This window comes from Gadus chalcogrammus, chromosome 7 (genome assembly GCF_026213295.1).
Source record: "Gadus chalcogrammus isolate NIFS_2021 chromosome 7, NIFS_Gcha_1.0, whole genome shotgun sequence".
Classification (NCBI taxonomy): Eukaryota; Metazoa; Chordata; class Actinopteri; order Gadiformes; family Gadidae; genus Gadus; species Gadus chalcogrammus.
The window spans coordinates 5341358-5363246 of NC_079418.1; the positions used below are offsets into that span (position 1 = coordinate 5341358).

The window sequence follows — 21889 nt, forward strand, 5'->3', positions numbered from 1 at the left end:
AATCTAATTGTTTCCACGCCGTTACCGACGATTTGGTGTGGCGAAAAGTAACGCGCTCACCACTGGTCTCAGAGGATCCAACACTGAAGAAGAGACGTGACACCAGTTTTTTCAGTTTACGGGTCATTCAGTGAAACCCATGTTAAATGTTGAGACAGAATATCTAACATGATTTGGCATGAAATATAGGTTACATGTGATGTGACAGGTAGTTTGAAAAGTAATGTTATTGTCTGGGCATTTTTACAGCAAAGATGACAAAGAGAAGGAGAGGGAGGAGAAAAACTCCTGATCAGGATGCTATTGACCACATTACCATTGGAGAAGACAAATCTTTCCTGGAAGGAAGATTTATTAACACACATAAAGGTACGTTTTTCATCCAGTATATTTATGTTTGTTTCTAGTGTAGTCACCTTACAGTAGCTGTAGTTCACTATGGGGTTTAGATGCACGCAAATAAACTCATCATTATCTGATTTCTGGAGTTAACTGAATACTAATTTCTTACTCATAACATAATTCATTTCTTCAGTGAATGTCTATCGATTCATCTGGTTTGTTTTTTCCATCTGTGCTTGAGAAAAATGTATAAACGGATGTAGTTAAAACGCCAGAAGAAAATGAGCAGTAGCCCTCCAGGAGTAGGGTTGGGCACCACTGGTGTATACCAACTTGCCACCTACATGCCATATTTTTTACAAGCATTGTCTTCCTCCAACTCTTTTCATTGTATGACTTATATTATATGAACTGACTGTAATTGTCATAACTTTTAATTATATGTATCTTTATATTTAAGTTCTGGAGTGCATTTGTTTGCATTTTGTTTAATTATTTTTGTATTGCACAGCACTTAATTGTTGTCGGTCTTCCTCTCATTATCTACTCACCCTCATGTCGATGAGAAGTGTAGTTTTTTAATCTTCTAGTAAAAAATGTAATTTACGGCATGTGATTAATCTAAATCCTCACCATTACAGGAGAGCTAAAGCCTAGCAAACATTGCATGTTCCCCACACACCAGTTCAGACGGTGCATGTTTGCAAGACTTTATCTCTCCTTCAACAGTGAGTATTAAGATTAATAACATGGCATTAATTACATTTTTTCAAGTCATTGCATGTGGCAGCTTCAGGAGACTTGGATGAAGGTCCACAAGCAGTTTGGAAGCATTTAAAGGTTATTAGCGGTTGTTTATTACGTTTTACAACTGGTCACTGTTTGGAAAAATACTGCAAACTTTTTTCTTCCCTTCAGTCAGTGTTTTACGGATTAAAAAACTATACCAGACTTCTCATCAGCATGAATGAAATTTCATTTAAAGTGAACTATTCCTTGAATATCTCTTTGAAAATACAGCCATAAATGAAGTTGGTTATCTAACAGGAGCTGATGTTGCTGTTTTCTTTATTTTCTTCAGGGAGAGGTGTGCTTACACAAGACTACATTGAACCAAAAAGTTTTGTGGTGGAGTATCGTGGAGTTTTGTCTCTGAGCGACAGTGCAGATGACAAAAACAGCAAATATGCATTTGAGTTCATGTGGAATGGGAAGCACTATTGGTAAGATTGCTGCTTGTTCATCAACGTCTTACTTGTTCAAAGAGAAGTTGTGTTTTTTTTGTAGGGTACATTCAATAACAACAAAGCTGGACCAAAGGTGCTTTACAGAGAGATTTAAATTGTATGATTATTTAATTTATGGGTTGGTCTGTGGTTTCATATTTGAATTTCTGAAACCCTGGATTAAATTTATCAATCAAGTCTTATTAATCTGACCTGTTACATACTATCTTCAGTGGTGGTTCAAAGCTATCAACCTACACCCAGTGTTGAATTAGATATACAGGGATAGGCAATTACAGACAAGTGAACTTAATTATAAACTTCGATCAACAACTTTATGCACTACAAACTGTTTACATGTCCAAAATGCTTAGGTTTTCCTGGATAATATGAATGTTAATAGAGCAGATAGAATGTGCGACTTCCTGATGTCATCCCTCTGCTCTCTGTTCACCAATAACTAACCGACGAATACTACCAGTGGGATATTTCACAAAACTAAGATAAGGGATTAAGCTGGGATTCTCTGGTTATCCTGGATGAATTTAGCTGTGTTTCAGTTTCATGAAAGCGAAGGCACGTAAGGTACTATGGAGATTTGTTCTGTGCAGCTAGCCTGCTCCCGACCAGGCAGGCTTTATTAATCTTGCTGTTTAGACAGCAACCACTCTCATCTGAAACCAGTGTGTTTCTTGTTTATTTTTAAAAAATAAATAAAATCAAAGAACGTGTGCTTTCCTAGATGACGGATGGACAAGCCTTTTTTAACTGGCAGGAAGTCAGACACAGGAAAGGCACAAAGCATCCGGTCAATTTTCAAAAATAAAACACTAGGCTATGTGCAGACTACCGCCTACTTACCCACAGTAGAAGCACAAAAAACAGAGAAATATAACCAAATCAAACCTTTATTTTTGTACTAAAAATGTCTATTTCTCACAGCATAGATGCTTCAAAAGAGGACGGAACACTGGGACGACTAGTGAATGATGATCACATACATCCCAACTGCAAAGTCAAGAGGATAATGGTCAAAGGAAGGCCACACTTGTGTCTATTTTCCATCAAGGAAATCTTTCCAGGCGAGGAGATAACATTTAACTATGGTGATTCCTCTTGGCCATGGCGCTCAGTGGTGAGTTAAGGTCCACGGGGTCTCTTATAAAATTAACAAATCATAGTATGTTATTTTTATTACTGTTAACCAATAAATGGCATTAGTGGACCTGTTATTGTCCTGAATATCAGCCCAGCTGCGATTTGGTTGTAGAGATGAGGCCACAGGCAAAGAGCAAGAGCACGAGTGTGATATTGCTTAATTAACAAATATTTGAACAGGTTCACAGCATTAGGTGAGGTAGAAGGTCAGCTGGGTCATTGTAGATGTTGTTTTATTTCTTTATTTAGTTTATAAAGGACAGTGTGCACTTAAATTAATCATTCATGAGAATGTGTACATCTGCATAACTGTGAAAACGTTGAGATTGTAGAAATTGGTTGTAGACCTACACATTTTATGCTACATGACTCATTACTCCCATCTTCTTTTTCTTAATGACTACTAAGTGAAAACGCTGCCAGACAAGTGACTAGTAAATTTCCTCTGTACTATTTCAGGCACCCTGTGAAGAACCATCTGACCCAAACTTGACGAAAAGTGAGCCAGTCTCAGAAAAGGCAAGTTGTGATTTGCACCACCACAGTCACTTGCTGTATCACCTTCAATACGTTATAAATGGTTCTGGTCCTTCAAAGTCTATATGACAGGCTCATTACTCCTGTCTTCCTTCTTTCTGCTGACTATTAACTAACATTTCTGCCATACACATGGTTGGTGTCGTGACACAATGTTTGTGAAATGAAAATGAATTGGTTCATGTTCAAATGTCAACTCTGTTTCTGTCATTGACTCATTCACAGGACATCTGTGATGGGGTTGATATGATGGCAACGGTTAGTTCAACTCCCGCAACATCCAAAGACGACACTGTAAGTTGACAGTATTCCTGTAATATGATTTTACATCCAGGCATAATACTGGTAAGTTTGAAGTTATGATGGTGCTCAAGAGTCCACACACACACACACACTGTCCTGACAGGATTATAGGGACAGTGTGTTGTAAGGACAGAAGCAAACCTGTTAAACATTCAAACTGAGATTTGTGTGTCGGATGGGCACTTCTCAGACCTGAATTATGAGGACCCCGTTTTTCATGAATTCAATTCTGCATTTCTTCACACAATAGTTTTCACAAGTTGGTTATGTGTTATGTTAAGGATTCCCATGGTCATAGGAAACCACAACGGTTATAGGAAACCTGAAAAAGTCATAGAATATCAAATAGTTTGGGCTCATTACTCCTGTCTTCCTTCTTTCTGCTGACTATTAACTAACATTTCTGCCATACACATGGCTGGTGTCGTGACTAGGGATGGGCATAATTAATCGATGCTCGATAATTGATCGTTAAGAAATGCGTCGATCAATTTATATTGTTATCGATCAAAAGGACGGAGAAATAACAAATCTAACCACCAGGGCGCGATGTTTTATTATTTCTAAGGACAAAAACGTAACAGCCAAATGAGCGGCAATTGACTTGTGACGCAGCTCATTTGGAAACTTGCCAGCAAAGCAAGATTAGCCTAAACATGAAGCGGTCCAAGCGAAGTGTTGCGTGGGACCACTTCGATTTAAAAAACGGAGACGTTCACTGTACACACTGTGATGCCGTGTACAAGTATAATTCCGCGACGACTACTATGATGTATCACTTGAAAAACGCACATCCGACCTTGTTGGCCGGCAGTTCATCCTCCTCTCAACCTACCATCACCTCGGTCCTAGCTAGGAGGAGCTGCGACTCACAGCGGGCAGATAAAATTACCAAAGGAATCTGCAAGTTCATTCAGACAGACATGCTGCCTATAAGTGTAGTTGAAGGCAAAGGTTTTGGGAATCTGATGGATATAATGGAACCAGCCTATCACATTCCATCACGGCGCACAGTCACCAGACTCATTGAAACGCAGTATGAAGAAAGAAAAGAGGAGTTGTTTAAAAAGTTGGCCAAAGCTGAGAGTGTTGCTCTCACGACAGACTGCTGGACAGCTTTAACAGCTGAGAGCTATATTACCATCACTTGCCACTACATCGGCGATGACTGGGAAATGAACTCGGCTGTCCTGTTAACAGAAAGCCTGCCAGGCCGTCACACAGCCGACTGTCTCGCGGAGAAATTGAATGGGGCTGTGGAGCAATGGGGAATTGAAGGCCGAGTAATCGCCTGCGTACATGATAACGCGGCCAATATAGTCGCTGCTAACCGTCCAACCAGAGTCAGCTGGGTTTCCGTTGCCTGCTTTGCCCACACCCTCCAGCTGGCCATAAATGACGGCTTTGCACTTTACCTGAATCGGGTAATCTCCGCGGCTGGCAAACTGGTTGGTCACTTTAACCACAGCACAGTTGCCAGCAAAGCTCTGCAAAAAAAACAAGAACAAATGGCCCTCCCAAGCCACCGGCTTATTCAATCATGTAAAACACGTTGGAACTCGGTCTGTGAAATGTTCGATCGGCTGGTGGAGCAACGGTGGGCTGTTGCTGCTGTCCTGTCGGACCGCACCGTGACCAAGCTCCAGGACGCCAGAATCCTGGAGCTGAAAGATGAGCATTGGCGGCTGATGGAGGAAATGCAGCCTGTGCTGAGAGCACTAAAGTGTGCCACCACCGTCATGTCTGCGGAGAAGGACGTCTCCATCTCCAACACTTATCCCATCACCTTCGGACTCATCAATGCCCATCTGATGCGCAAAGAAGGAGACGGGCCCAAGGTTATCGAGTTCAAAACTAAAGTGCGGTCGTCCCTCAGCACCCGAATGAATGTAAGCTACATTTAGTTAAGTTTCAATATGCCCAATAGCAAAAATGTTACAAGTAATAAGAATTACAACATAGCCTATACTTACATGCCTCTTATTGGATAGCCTAGATACGTTTTCCATTTAGCATTATAGATGCACAATTATTTCTGATTATTGATTTCCCCGCATCATTTATTTTCAGGTTCAGTCTGCTGAATTTGTATCATCGGCCCCCATGCTTTCAGCAATGCTGGACCCTCGTCACAAGCACCTGAGCTTTCTGACACCTGCACAGACAGTAGTTGCTAATGCGAAATTAGTTGAACTGGGAGAGGCAGTGGAGACAGGCCAGGAGGCTATCGAGCAGGCTGGGGGGCACGCGGACGAAGGGAGCGCAAACACTGGAGCGGCCGCAGCCGCCACACAGGCATCCGCTATGGCACTTCTCCTCGGGGAGCAGTACTCCATTATACTGGACACTGGCATTGACACAGAGGTTAATAACTTTCTGAAGGATACCCCCCCACCCCTGGATTGCAACCCTGCCGACTGGTGGAAAGTGAATGGGAGGAGGTTCCCCAGGCTGTCAAAGTTAGCGCGACAGTACCTTTGCATCCCCGCAACTTCGGTCCCGTCAGAGCGGGTGTTTTCTGCTGCTGGACTGACAGTAACAAGGCTGCGTTCGCGGCTTACCCCCGAGCATGTTAACATGCTTATATTTCTAAATAAAAATATGTAGGCTGGAGTTAGACAGTAGGGACAGTCACCACCGAACGTGAGTCGCTCTTTTTGTTTTAATGTGTCGTCTCTCGCTCCGCTTTTCTTTCGCCTTGGTGCCTCTCGGAGTCGTTATTTTGTCGAAACTGTGAAATCTTAGCCTTGTATGTTCAATAAGGTATTGCTTTTAGATAGTAGTTCATTTAATTGTTTGTAAATGGGTGGCGTGGCTCATCTTTTTGTTGCGAGCCTTTGCCATTGTTCGGACTTTACGAGCGCCGCATCTATCTATAATGCCTGTATTTATTATTTTAAAACTGTTAAACATGTAGGTCTTCAAGTTAACTATTGTATTCATTTTGGCCCATACATTATTGTTGTAATAAAGATTTAATTGATAAAAACATTTTGTATTTTTACCAACGGGAATTTCAATATAGCCTATAGAAAAAAGTTAATGATTAATCGATAATTGATCGATAACTCTAGCGATGCTCGATCAAGGAAATTTCTTCAAATGCCCATCCCTAGTCGTGACACAATGTTTGTGAAATGAAAATTGGTTCATGTTCAAATGTCAACTCTGTTTCTGTCATTGACTCATTCACAGGACATCTGTGATGGGGTTGATATGATGGCAGCGGTTAGTTCAACTCCCGCAACATCCAAAGACGACACTGTAAGTTGATAGTATTCCTGTAATATGATTTTACATCCAGGCTAGGGATGCACCGATCCGATATTAGGATCGGATATCGGCCCCGATATCAACATTTTAGCTGGATTGGGTATCTGTAAAAGCAAACCGATCCGTAAGACCGATCCGTGCCTTTTTAAGTAATATTTTAAAAAATATTACGCGACACGGGCTACGTCATGCATGCCGCAACGCGCGAGCATTGAGTGGAGTTGCTGCGACAGACAGCATGGGTCGCAGGAAGGGGTCTGTGATTTGGAGATATTTCAGCCTCACCACACCAACTAGCTCCAAGGCTGTTTGCAATGCGTGTAAAGCGAGCGTTGCCTCGGTCGTATGCGGAGTCCAGCCCGAGGAGCTGGCTCTGCTGGCGGAGAAGTCGGCATACGACGAGAGGTCGGCACAATGGAGCGTCGGAGAAATGATATGGACCCGAAGTGAACTGACAGCTGTCTACTGAAAACATTGCTTCCTCCTCCATGTCGCGTTTCATAATATCAGAGAATACCCCCGTCAGTTCGGCCGCGGCGCAATGAAGGAATAAAGATCGTAGTTACTAATTTACAACCTCGTTGATGAGCAACATTTAGAAAAACATGTACTTTTAATTCAGCATTGGGTGAAATCGAAGCGTAGTTTGTACTGAATGCATGTTGATGATTATACACTTATTATAGGGGGTAACTACATTGCCACGACATCGGCTTCCTCCATCTTCTGCGCCAGCTTTTTAAATAAATCGCCGACCCGAAGTGAGTTGACAGCTGTCTGCTGAAAACATCTTTCTCCCACCGGAGCAGCCCCTCCGCCGCCCGTCCGTATACGGCATTCCCCAATTCATTCTCCCCCATGGTCAAGATAAACCACACTACGAGTCTTTACTTGTTGTGGATGTAGGATACCCGAGAGTCGGAGAACCCGACGCGGTCTTAGATTCATAATATCAATAACGTCAGTTCGGCCGCGGCGCAATGAATGAATAAAGATCATAAAGACGTCGGAAGAAATAAACGTTTATTTTGACAGATGTGCCCTAAGTTACTACTTAACAACCTCATTGATGACCCACGTTTAGGAAAACATGTACTTTAATTCAGCATTGGGTGAAGTCGAAGCGTAGCGTCTGTGTGCTTCCACCTTTAATGAATGCATGCCATGCGTGCTCCCGCAGCCAGGGATACGCTTCTTATAAATGGGGGCTACATTAACCGGCTTCCTCCATCTTCTTCGCCACCTTTTAATAAATCGCCGTTTCTCGTTTTTATTATTTATTTATTATTCGATTTAGCTTGTCCGTTCACGTGCCGATTTTTGTGCGAAGTAGATTGGATAAAGGTGTTTACATGCATTTTACAAATCCTTTTGAGATCTTATTTGTTTAGTTACCCGATTATGACTATTATTATGTATTATTACTATTGTACTATTACTATTACTATTATGATGATGTAAACGTGCTGACTGATATCGGATCGATATCGGTATCGAACGATACGCAAGGCCCCAGCATCGGTATCGGCATCGGAACTGAAAAAGTTGGATCGGTGCATCCCTAATCCAGGCATAATACTGTTTAGTTTGATGTTATGATGGTGCTCAAGAGTCCACACACACACACACACACACACACACACACACACACACACTGTCCTGACAGGATTATAGGGACACAGTGTGTTGTAAGGACAGAAGCAAACCTGTTAAACATTCAAACTGAGATTTGTGTGTCGGATGGGCACTTCTCAGACCTGAATTATGAGGACCCAGTTTTTCATAATACTGGTAAGTTTGAAGTTATGATGGTGCTCAAGAGTCCACACACACACACACACACACTGTCCTGACAGGATTATAGGGACAGTGTGTTGTAAGGACAGAAGCAAACCTGTTAAACATTCAAACTGAGATTTGTGTGTCGGATGGGCACTTCTCAGACCTGAATTATGAGGACCCCGTTTTTCATGAATTCAATTCTGCATTTCTTCACACAATAGGTTTCACAAGTTGGTTATGTGTTATGTTAAGGATTCCCATGGTCATAGGAAACCACTACGGTTATAGGAAACCTGAAAAAGTCATAGAATATCAAATAGTTTGGGATCATTACTCCTGCCTTCCTTCTTTCTGCTGACTAGTAACTAACATTTCTGCCATACACATTGCTGGTGTTGTGACACAATGTTTGTGAAATGAAAATGAATTGGTTCATGTTCAAATGTCAACTCTGTTTCTGTCATTGACTCATTCACAGGACATCTGTGATGGGGTTGATATGATGGCAGCGGTTAGTTCAACTCCCGCAACATCCAAAGACGACACTGTAAGTTGACAGTATTCCTGTAATATGATTTTACATCCAGGCTAGGGATGCACCGATCCGATATTAGGATCGGATATCGGCCCCGATATCAACATTTTAGCTGGATTGGGTATCTGTAAAAGCAAACCGATCCGTAAGACCGATCCGTGCCTTTTTAAGTAATATTTTAAAACATATTACGCGACACGGGCTACGTCATGCATGCCGCAACGCGCGAGCATTGAGTGGAGTTGCTGCGACAGACAGCATGGGTCGCAGGAAGGGGTCTGTGATTTGGAGATATTTCAGCCTCACCACACCAACTAGCTCCACGGCTGTTTGCAATGCGTGTAAAGCGAGCGTTGCCTCGGTCGTATGCGGAGTCCAGCCCGAGGAGCTGGCTCTGCTGGCGGAGGAGTCGGCATACGACCGAGAGGTCGGCACAATGGAGCGTCGGAGAAATGATATGGACCCGAAGTGAACTGACAGCTGTCTACTGAAACACCGCTTTCTCCTCCATGTCGCGTTTCATAATATCAGAGAATTCCCCCGTCAGTTCGGCCGCGGCGCAATGAAGGAATAAAGATCGTAGTTACTACTTTACAACCTCGTTGATGAGCAACATTTAGAAAAACATGTACTTTTAATTCAGCATTGGGTGAAATCGAAGCGTAGTGTGTACTGAATGCATGTTGATGATTATACACTTATTATAGGGGGTAACTAAATTGCCACGACATCGGCTTCCTCCATCTTCTGCGCCAGCTTTTTAAATAAATCGCCGACCCGAAGTGAGTTGACAGCTGTCTGCTGAAAACATCTTTCTACCACCGTAGCAGCCCCTCCGCCGCCCGTCCGTATACGGCATTCCCCAATTCATTCTCCCCCATGGTCAAGATAAACCACACTACGAGTCTTTACTTGTTGTGGATGTAGGATACCCGAGAGTCGGAGAACCCGACGCGGTCTTAGATTCATAATATCAATAACGTCAGTTCGGCCGCGGCGCAATGAATGAATAAAGATCATAAAGACGTCGGAAGAAATAAACGTTTATTTTGACAGATGTGCCCTAAGTTACTACTTATGATGGTGCTTTAGTTTGATGTTATGATGGTGCTCAAGAGTCCACACACACACACACACACACACACACACACTGTCCTGACAGGATTATAGGGACACAGTGTGTTGTAAGGACAGAAGCAAACCTGTTAAACATTCAAACTGAGATTTGTGTGTCGGATGGGCACTTCTCAGACCTGAATTATGAGGACCCAGTTTTTCATGAATTCAATTCTGCATTTCTTCACACAATACGTTTCACAAGTTGGTTATGTGTTATGTTAAGGATTCCCATGGTCATAGGAAACCACTCTGGTTATAGGAAACCTGAAAAAGTCATAGAATATCAAATAGTTTGGGTTCATTACTCCTGTCTTCCTTCTTTCTGCTGACTATTAACTAACATTTCTGCCATACACATGGCTGGTGTCGTGACACGATGTTTGTGAAATGAAAATGAATTGGTTCATGTTCAAATGTCAACTCTGTTTCTGTCATTGACTCATTCACAGGACGTCTGTGATGGGGTTGATATGATGGCAGCGGTTAGTTCAACTCCCGCAACATCAAAAGACGCCACTGTAAGTGTAATTATGAGGACCCCGTTTTTCATGAATTCCCTTCTTGAATGCCTCCTTGCAGCTGCATAGCTTAGAAACTGAAAAATTGGAGGATGAGGATTTGTGTTTCTACTATGTTTAATAAGCCATAGGTTGAAAAGTATCAACCCAATTTTTTACAAGTGATGACTTATTCTGTAGGTATGAACATTTACTTTTAGGGATGCTCCGATCAAGTTATTCAATTATAAATATAGCCTACAGTGTATGTGTATAGCATTGTTATTAGGGCAGGGTCCACCATACACCAGTGTGCATGTGTTTGCGCGCTTACAGTGGAGGGGGGAGGGGCTGACTGGGAGTGAAAGATGCTTTGCTGAAGCATTGGCGTAAAACACTGTATTCGCATCACGCAAGGGGAGACAGCGACATCTGTGCTGTTTTTTCCTCTTGTGTGAATGCTGTGTCTCTTGGTCGTTAATGCATTATCGTGTTAACTTTAATAGCCCTAGTTTTAACATGCGCGTCATATGTCATCGATTGGCGGAATGGCTTGATCAATCGGCTTGTGTGATCAGCGGATCTAAAAGCATTTATCACAAATTTAGGCTCCATATCGCCCGATCGGATTGCTTGCAATCGGAGCATCCCTATCTACTTTCATATCATGTAAAAAAAAATTAATACATACAATTTTGAAGATTTAACGTCAAGTTTAACACGTGGGGTATGAGCAAATCCATATCATACTTAATATAGTGCAGCCTGTGGGTAAATGTTTATATTGCATATTTACAAATTTTCTCAATTTTATTTTTACTGATATACATTATTGCTTCCTCAGTGCCACCATAGACTTACCAGCGCATTTGTCAATGCTTTGGACCATTGTGAAGCTTGCAATGGACCTGTCTCCGCTCTAAGATGGCTTGGTTACACATGCAAATGTTCGTATTTACATCACACCAACACAGTTGTTGTTGTCTTTGGTGCAGTTATGTTAAACTAAAATAAAAGCCAGACTTGCTAACTTTTCATTTAAATTTGCTTTTAGTGTGTTCAAGGTCGTGGCACAAATCCTGCTTTATCAAGATGAATCCGTTGCAGGTATGTTCATTGTCTTCTATTCCATTTTAAATTTGACTTTAAAATGTTTCGTGTTGGATTGTGATTTATACAGTAATACATTTTGGGGGTTTATTTGCATAGGATGTTGATGAGCATGTTTCCGACTCTGCAAGTAGTCACGGCACTTCCTCCGGTGATCTCTTTCACATTGACACTGAATCAAGTTGTGATGGAAATAGTGATAGTGAGGATCCACAGTGGGTAAACCTACCACATCGCAAGGGTGGACCAGTTAAATCACTTTATTCTCAGGAAAGGACAGAGAGAGTGCCACAACCTATGTCCTGCATGGAACAGGAAGACAAGGATTCTTCCAACTCTGTAAAATTCGACATTGATGATGACCACATACCTGATAGTGAACCCTGTTGTGATGATGATCCTACAACAAGCAATACCCAGACTCTTCTATCAAGTACAAAAGAGGCTTCTTCTAATGAGGCTGCAGTGGTGCCAGAAGTCTCTCCTTGCACTCCAAGAAATTACTGTTATGTTTGCAAAACACCTCAATCTAAAATATCCCGTCATCTTAAAAAACATGAAAAAGGAGAGCTTGATATTGCTGAAGCATTCTCGTTTCCTAAGAAATCAAAAGAGAGAAAAAGACTACTTGAGAAGTTGCGGAACAGAGGTAATTGCGAACACAACCAGGAAGTTTTGAGGAATCATGAAGGACAACTGAAATTAAGAAGAAGACCATCACGATCAAAAATCTCTGTGACAACCCAAACGCATGTGCACTGTGCATATTGTAAGGGCATGTTCATTCGTAAGGAGCTGTGGCGCCACTTGCGTAGATGCCCATCAAAGACGGTCTCCGAGAGTGAGGCTGTTGGGAAGAATAGAGTCTTAGTTGTGGCTGATATCTCGGAGACAACATTCTGCCAAGCAATTTGCGCTGGACTGTGGAAAATCCTTAGAAATATGAGGCAAGATGAGATTGCATCTGTTGTACGAAATGACTTCCTCATTCTGCAACTGGGCCAGTCTCTCTTCAACAAGCATGGGAGTCATTCAACAAAGTTTGAGTATATCAGAGCCAAGGTCCGAGAAATGGGCAGACTGTTGTTGACCTTAAGAAAGAAATATTCTATATTTAGCTTTGAAGAAGCTGTAAAGCCAAATCATTTTTACAAGATCATTGGAGCTGTCAGAGCAGTTGCAGGATATGATGAAGAGAAACACTTCTATTGCACACCAAGCCTTGCCCTGAAATTGGGACACTCGCTCAAGAAGATCGGTGACATTATTCTCTGCAGGGCCATCGCAGCAGAGGATGAAGATTTGATTAAAGCAGCAGAACGATTCACACAACTCTGCACAAAACAGTGGGCAACACAGGTCTCCCACACTGCACTGGCTACTTTGAGCAAGGCAAAATTTAACAAACCATCCACCATACCATTCACAGAGGATGTGCAGCTCTTGCACAAGTACCTGGAGGACAAATCAGCAGACGCCATTGAAAACCTAAAAGACCATGATTCTCCACAGGCGTATGCTGAACTTGCTAGATAATCGTCTTTAATAGACGCCGTGCAGGAGAAGTCTCAAAAATGACACTTGAGTCCTTCAAAAAAAGAGACCAGACTGAGCTCCATAGTGACATAGCTGCTAGCTTGTCACCGTTTGAACAAAAGCTAGCCCAGCACTTCAGCAGGGTTGAAATTATGGGCAAAAGAGGGAGGAAAGTTGCTGTTCTATTAAACCCGGAAGTTGTCAGTGCAACAACACTTCTATCACACAAAAGAGACGCATGTAACGTCCATAAGGATAACCCCTTCCTCTTTGGACGTCCACAGTGCCCACCCACGAGCTACTACAGGGGACAGGACTGCATACGAATCTTTGCACACGCGTGTGGTGCAAAGAATCCTGATAATCTGAGGTCTACGCAACTTCGCAAGCACATTGCAACATTGTCCCAAATTCTCAATCTCAAAAATAATGAGCTGGACCAACTTGCCAATTTCTTGGGCCACGACATTCGGGTCCACAGAGACTTTTATCGTCTTCCGGAGGCAACTATAGAAATGGCAAAAATCACAAAGCTTCTACTTGCAATGGAAAAAGGAACTCTTGCAAAATTCCAGGGAATGTCTCTTGACGAGATTGAGGTTGAAGGTAAGTGGTGGTATCAACACTCTTAATAATGTGAGGTGTACAAACTTGAAACAACAATCATTTTTATTTTTGCATCAATCGTGCTTTTCTTTAGCTGAATTGGACCCAGAGCTGGAAGATGGAGATGATGAAGGCGATGGAGACGACGAAGGCGACGACGACGGAGGCTGCGAAGGTGACGACGGAGGCTGCGGAGGTGACGACGGAGGCGGCGGAGGCTGCGAAGTTGACGACGGAGGTGACGACGGAGGTGATGACAGAGGCGGCGGAGGCGACGACGGAGGCGGTGGTGAAGAGTCAGATTGTCCCCTTGGACTAAGAGGTATGTCTTGAATATCTTCCAGTGTACATTTGTGGTATTTTGTGGATTAAGAACCATGTTCAAGTTCCCTTTGCTTTAACACTGAAGTTATCATGGGTTTATGTTTGTTCTACTTCTCCCCAACTTAAAATGGCCTGGTAAACCATAAGGTATGCAAGGGACAGCTCTTTTCCGAAACAGAAATTTACAACAAACACTATTGCTTTCAAAAAACTATTTCAAATCATTTAATAATAATATTCATTTTAAAGTTGACTTTAACTTTAATGTTTTAACCTCTGGGACCCTTATGCATGCGTGCTTTTCACATTTCATTTTATGATAATTTTGTCTGAGTTCATGCATATGGCACAATAAATTGACCTAACAATGAGCTAAATGTGGCCATCAGGGTCAAGTCCATGGAGCCGCATTTAAAGGTAGTCGTGTACTATAATTATGTACACATACAGGAAACAAGAACATACTCATAAAACTTAGACCAGACACTATTGCGACTACCAAAGTAGTGCATTGATCACTTAACGTCAATTGATGCTGAAGGCCATTTTTGTATTCATTTCACCAGAAAATCAAGAAATGAAGATGCCTGAAGAGCCCACCAGCTCCTCAGGTAATGTGCGGGAAAGTCATAATTTGCTATATTGTAGGCAGTACTACTGTGCTGCATGTGTTCTGACGGGGAGAAAGCAGACAAAATGCAAAGCTGTTATAACTTCTGAACTTCTTAAATCTGAACCTTCTTTTTATATATTTATTTTAGGGAAAAGAAAAAGTATGGAATTGACCCAGGGTGAGGCCAAGAGTTACAAAGGTAAGGTTTTTGTTTTTGTCTTAAATGGTAGTAATGGTCTGGGTGTTCCAGAAATCAGGTTTAGTGAACACACTGAATTTGTAAGTAAATGTACAGTTCTTAGAGATATACATTTTGATATTGTGTCATTATAAAGTTCATATTTACAACAATTGTTATGGCACACTGACTAGCAAGGACATTTTAAAATGGCACTTCACATTAAAACGGTTGCATAGGGCAAGTAAATCCAAACTTCAGGCAAGTAGATTTCTGACCAATTTGCCCGACCGTGAAAAAAATCCTTAACATTGAACCCTGAAGTTCAAGCTGAAGTTCAGCAAATTGTATTTTTTTGTGTGAAAAGTAAACTTCTCCATAGGTGCTTTGGAGCTATTCTAACAAAATAATTTCTTGCTTCTCCAGGGGGAAACAAACTGTGTGCGACCCAGAGTGTGGCATCCAGCTCCAAAGGTAAAACTAAATCCATTCATTCCTTTATTTTTTATATGCTTAATCAGCACACATTAATAAATAATTAAATATTGACAGAATACTAAGTACAGTTCAATTTAGTACATGGTGTCATCATCTTATGTACACATCACTGTTGTAAGAAGCAAGTATATCTTTGGCCTAAAAGGTATTCAGAAATCTGGCAGCCAGACAAATGTGACATTTATAGTTTTTAGGCCTGTCAATGACCAAAGATTTTCCTGGTTGACCAGTTAAGGTCATTAGTCGACTTATCGTCATACTTTTCTGATATTAATTTAATTATATATTTTTTGCTAATATCATATTGTTTTAACTAGCCTGCTGTTATAAATGATCATGTAGCCTGATGTTTCCAACTAGTTTAATGGTGTAAAAGTCAAGTATGGCCTAACTTCTTACCTTTATAACTATATATCATTTTAATCACTTTAGATTTGTCTTTACCAGAGTCGGAAAAAGACGCTATCGTCATGCTAATGCTAGGCTAACATTACTTGCGTGTTTTAGATGTTGACATGTTTACCTGCAGAGTTGCATGATGTCACCTTCTATGGGTCCTTTATCCTCTGAAATAATCCACACTATATTTCCAGCCCTTCATAATAATTAACTGTCTAATAACCACAGGGACCAGGTGTGTTTCACACTGAGGTTTACAAGTGACGAGTAGTGGCACTTCCTGTGTCCGTCATTTCAAATTAAAAGCTTTGTTTTGTTTTTTTAATCCTACGACCAACGGACCAATGAAAACATCGATTAAAGTTCAACTATTAGGGGGCAGCCCTAGCAGTTTGCCTAGAATTTTCAACAAATGCTACTATATGTGACTTTTGTATATAACATAATTTACCTATAGCTCAAAACTAAACTTATAACAGTTCTTGTCTTCACTATCTTAACATCAATTTTTTTTTCATTGACAGAATTCAAATCAAGAAGATGTGTGAAAAGGCCATGGAGCAAGACTGAAGTTGGTGCTGTCATGAAACATTTTAAGACACACATTTCAAAGGGACACTTGGCAACTAAGTTAGAGTGTGAGCGGTGTAAGGTTTCTGAGCACCCTGTTTTGAGCGACAGAAATATAAGAGACTTTGTTAGGAACAGGGGCCTTATGTTTAAAAGAAAGGTCTAACTTGTTTTATTTTTTTACATATGTTTCAAAGGTTCCTCAGAGCATTATTACGTGTTTGTGTTAGTTCATGTTAGTTCATAGTTCATAGTTCATAGTTCATAGTTCAGGGCTATTCAACCTCCTTAACAAGTGGGCCGAAAAGGAAAACCACTGGGGGTTCATGGGCCACACAGAGTAGAACGATGTCAATGAATCGCTGCAAATAAATCGTACTTAAAGTAGTGTTAACTTAATATATATAGTACTACTACATGGAATAAACTTGTCAGACGCATTCCTTCCTTCTTCACTTTTAATCGTATCATTAGAAAATATTTTGTTCTCACATATTTTGGACACGTATTTAGAATTCAACAATGTTGTTTGAATCATCACAAAACAGAACTACTGTACATATGAGACATTTGAGCCAGTGAGTCAGTGAGAAAGATTGCACTGCCTTTTTTGCCTAGTTTGAATCATCCTGAGACACTCATGCAGCTTCTCATAGGTCATGGAGCAGCGTGCCCTTGTTCTGATGCATTCATATGAGAAAAGCTAGACTCAACGTATCGGTTGAGCCAAACATTGTCAGAATAAGTGATGCCAGTTCCTGATTGTGGGGTACTGCTACTGGCTAGTATCACCGGCTACACACGGAAACCTGATTTGCATGCAACTATGTTTCTCCTTTATTTTATTTATTTTTTGCATGCAACCTCTTGCGGGCCAGAAAAAATTAAGAGGGGCCGTATTTGGCCCACGGGCCGCTAGTTGAATAGGCCTGTCATAGTTCATAGTTCATGTTCATGTTCAAATAATTCAGATTTGTTTATGTGGAGTTCAATATGTGGAGTTCAATATAACGCAAGTTCAATGTTAAGGATTTTTTACACTCTTGTTAAAGAAAATAAATAAAAATTGTGTTATTTATTAACTGATTCAAAGATTATTACTGTAATTCCAGGACATGAAGGTACATAAAAGGAACAACCTTCTCAAGGTTCCATAAAAGCAGCAGACAATTACAAAATTACTATTTAAAAGTTAAACAGCATTCAGTGCTAAGAAATAATATGATATATAAAATAATACTACATTTTATTTAAAGCGCCTTTCAAGGTACCCATTCACTAGATGACAGTGACATGTCATTTTAATGGCAAATCTTTTAGCTGCTGGTGGATAGATGAGATTTAAATTTCAAGAGAAAATAAACATGTTTATTGTGTATAGATAGCATAGAGTATTACACATTAGTCAAAGTTCAGTAGTGTTAATCTTTCAAAATACCAGGTAATTGACCATTCTCAAAACTCTTGATGGATTGACATACAACACTAGTGTATGGGTGTAATGAATAGTTGGACCAGTGCGGTCCTTATAATTAAGGTTTTTGCCCTGATTGTGTGTGTGTCTGTGTGTGTGTGTATGGGTAATGACCAGATAAACCAGTGCGGTCCTTATAGTTAAGGGTTTTGGCCTGATTGTGTGTGTGTGTATGGGTAATGACCAGATAAACCAGTGCGGTCCTTATAATTAAGGGTTTTGCCCTGATTGTGTGTGTGTCTGTGTGTGTGTGTATGGGTAATGACCAGATAAACCAGTGCGGTCCTTATAGTTAAGGGTTTTGCCCTGATTGTGTGTGTGTCTGTGTGTGTGTGTATGGGTAATGACCAGATAAACCAGTGCGGTCCTTATAGTTAAGGGTTTTGCCCTGATTGTGTGTGTGTGTATGGGTAATGACCAGATAAACCAGTGCGGTCCTTATAGTTAAGGGTTTTGCCCTGATTGTGTGTGTGTATGGGTAATGACCAGATAAACCAGTGCGGTCCTTATAATTAAGGGTTTTGCCCTGATTGTGTGTGTGTATGGGTAATGACCAGATAAACCAGGGGGGTCCTCAGAAATCACTGTTGTGTCAGGAAACGCCTCCTCCCGCCCCCGTCCTCATAGTCCTTAAAAAGTCAGGTTTTCATAACTTCAGATTCTTTAACAGTAATTCAATTTTAAATAGCCAGAAAATGTTCTGATTTTTTTTGGACCATATTCATGTTTCTTGCATGTCTCTGGGACAAAGGGAAAGGTGGGACCCCGTAAACCATGTCTGGGCCTGTATGGGAAAAGTGTCCTTTTAAACCACAGCAACCAGTATGTGTGTGTGTGTGTGTGTGTGTGTGTGTGTGTGTGTGTGTGTGTGTGTGTGTGTGTGTGTGTGTGTGTGTGTGTGTGTGTGTGTGTGTGTGTGTGTGTGTGTGTGTGTGGTTGTGCTTCCGGTAATGGGTCAGAGAACAGGAAGTCCCAAACAAACACATTCTCACCTGGTTACAGACTTTTATTGGTTCATTGGTCTGTGATTTGCCGCGAGGTGTGTCGCAATACCAGACGTGAAGACACTTCATTATGAGATACTTATTTATTAAAAAATGGTTAATAAATCACCAGTGTGTGACCCTCAAAAGTTCTAAACAATTGAAAAAACATTTTAGCGACGATTTCTGATACCTCTCATATTTACCGATGGAGATTAAGGTATTTTTGGTCCGGCGCGAACATCAAAATCATTGTCAAACTCTCATATTTGTTATTTAAAGCAACAGCAAAATAACGCACACACACAAGCACATACGCATTGTGGCAACCTGGTCCCAACACCTCGGTCCAGGCGGCCCAGAGGAGAGGTGGTGGATGGCATATGCCGCCGATACCCACCAGCTTGCACCAGAGAGCGTCCATTGCGTAACACTAATCAGCAGATTCAGCACAATGGAGAACACCTGCGGCGGAGGAAGAGGAAGGCCAGGTACCATTAAAAGGCTGTGTTATGTTTTCTTAGGCAGAGGAGCTGGAAGCACGTTGCGACCAGGGAACCTCCAGGATCCGATTTGGACGGGACGACTACTGGATTTAACGGACACTCGCCCAGCACTCACGAGGGAGCACGCACGCCCGGAAGACGTTTGCCGACGCTGAACGCGACACCGGAACGGATCGCTGGACGGGAACGATCTCCCGCATCCAGGGGGTAGACCAATCGTGCCGGAAAGACAATTACCCTGACTCTTCCGTGGCTCACAGAGCCACCATTATTATTTTCGTTTTTCCAACGCGGTTTCCGTTCGACAGAGAGATTAGAATTTCCATTCTCTGCCAGAGATACAAAATGATCTTGCACTTAACAGAACTAAAATACAAAATGGATATGAGTCTATGAAAACCATCATTTACATTTAAACATGACCAATGAAAAGATTTTGTGTGTGGACAGGAATAACAGTGGCTGTGTGTGTGAGTGAGAGACAGGCAAAGCAGTGGTTCAGTGTGAGTGAGTGATTGACAGGAGAGAGAGAGACAGAGACAGAGACAGAGACAGAGAGAGAGAGAGAGAGAGAGAGAGAGAGAGAGAGAGAGAGAGAGAGAGAGAGAGAGAGAGAGGGGGGGGGGGGGGTGTTAAGGTGTGCAAGTGGTTAAGTTCTCCATCTTCAAATGTCCATTTTCCCTGTTGCCTTCACCATTTCATGTGAGTAAAACAGTGTGTGTGTGTGTGTGTGTGTGTGTGTGTGTGTGTGTGTGTGTGTGTGTGTGTGTGTGTGTGTGTGTGTGTGAGACAGAAAGCATTTGTAAACACAAAGTCCTACTGTTGTCGTCTTCTCAAAAGTCTTCATATCAGAGAAAAGTGGTGAGCAGCAGTATAGAACCCCAACAGCAGAGCCTGTCGCAAGTTCAGCAGCGGCTGCTGTGGCAGCAGCAGGTGTAAAAAATGAAGTCAATTTCGGCAGTGTATCTGCAATTCTTTTCTTCTCAGCTTTTTGTTTTCGTTTAGCACAACCACTATCATAATTCCGCCGCTTCATTTTCACAGAGTCGCATCCCTCTGCTTTGGTTTGAAGTACGTTATTTCGCGCTGCGCGCGTTACTACGTAATCATATTCTGGACTAGTCCAATGCACAATGGAGGGGGGCATGTGTGCTGGAAAATCATTATTTAGGCATTAGTTCGGCGTTATGTTGATATTTTTGTTATTTTTTTCTACTAGAAATGTTTTTGTTTTTTTTACTTTACATAAGTAATGGCTGGGGGGGTCAGATTTGGGGGCCCCTAATAAAGACAGATTTGGTTGGGGCCCTAGGCACTTGCCTAGGTTTGCCTAATGGAAGATCTGCTTCTGCGTGTGGTGATTCCGGAGTGACAGAGACATTCCTTGGGCCGGGTCGCCACAGCATAAGGACACACAGAAACACACACAGACACAAACACACGTACAGACACAAATTCAGACACACACACTGGAATAATCAACGCCTGTCTGAGAGTCGCGTTGGCAATCAATCGGAACCAAGGGACCCCTCTTTCTTCCGCGGTTGGGGCGTCGCAGGCCTTTCGCAGGCCTTCGTCCCCCTAAGTTCAGACGTCCGTAAGGGACCAGGTGAAGTCTACACTGGAATAATCAACATGATTGTTGGCAGTTCCCCTTGCTGATCTATTCAATCTGTGCTGCTGACACACAGATTGAGTGTGTGTGTACACACACACACACACACACACACACACACACACACACACACACACACACACACAGACACAGACACAGACACACACACACACACACACACACACACACACACACACACACACACACACACCAGCACTCGTCTTCCATTAGCCAGACACTAGTGAGTTGTTTGCACTTTAAAACTGCTGGCACACACACACACACACACACACACACAAATTGAATCACATACACACACAAACTGACGCACACACACATGCACAGAAATGAAAAGGGGGGGGGGGGGGCTCAGGATTAACATTGGTTCTCATGGACCAGTCTCACATCACATACACACACAGACACAGAGACACACTTACCCCTGCCATTCCAATGCAGTCAGCACGATGACAAACAGCCTCCCCAACCACCACCAGACACACACCAGACACACACACATCTGGCTGCTAAACGACGCGAAGCAAAAACACACACACACACACACGTACACACACACGCACACGCACACACACACACACACACTGTGCAACCCGTCTCTGGCACAGCGCCCCTGGAGGCCAAGGGGGCAGGTTGTGGAGGCGGTGTACCACCGATTTTCATCAGATGGCGCCAGTAAGAGCACTG

The 21889-nt window shown here is 42.1% G+C and overlaps 1 protein-coding gene and 1 long non-coding RNA gene across 2 annotated transcripts; both read left to right on the forward strand.

The window, feature by feature from the left end:
• The first annotated feature begins 320 nt into the window (after positions 1 to 320).
• LOC130386289 (uncharacterized) lies at positions 321 to 3761 on the forward strand. The gene is made up of 3 exons (XR_008896106.1): positions 321 to 369; positions 1424 to 1565; positions 2511 to 3761. It is a non-coding gene; the product is annotated as an uncharacterized LOC130386289 (long non-coding RNA).
• Positions 3762 to 12421: 8660 nt separating this feature from the next.
• On the forward strand, positions 12422 to 17166 carry LOC130386287 (uncharacterized). The gene is made up of 6 exons (XM_056595106.1): positions 12422 to 14024; positions 14119 to 14346; positions 14915 to 14959; positions 15110 to 15160; positions 15566 to 15613; positions 16561 to 17166. The coding sequence occupies exons 1-6, from the start codon at positions 13457 to 13459 to the stop codon at positions 16770 to 16772; spliced, it is 1152 nt and encodes a 383-aa protein (XP_056451081.1). The 5' UTR covers positions 12422 to 13456; the 3' UTR covers positions 16773 to 17166.
• Positions 17167 to 21889: the final 4723 nt, after the last annotated feature.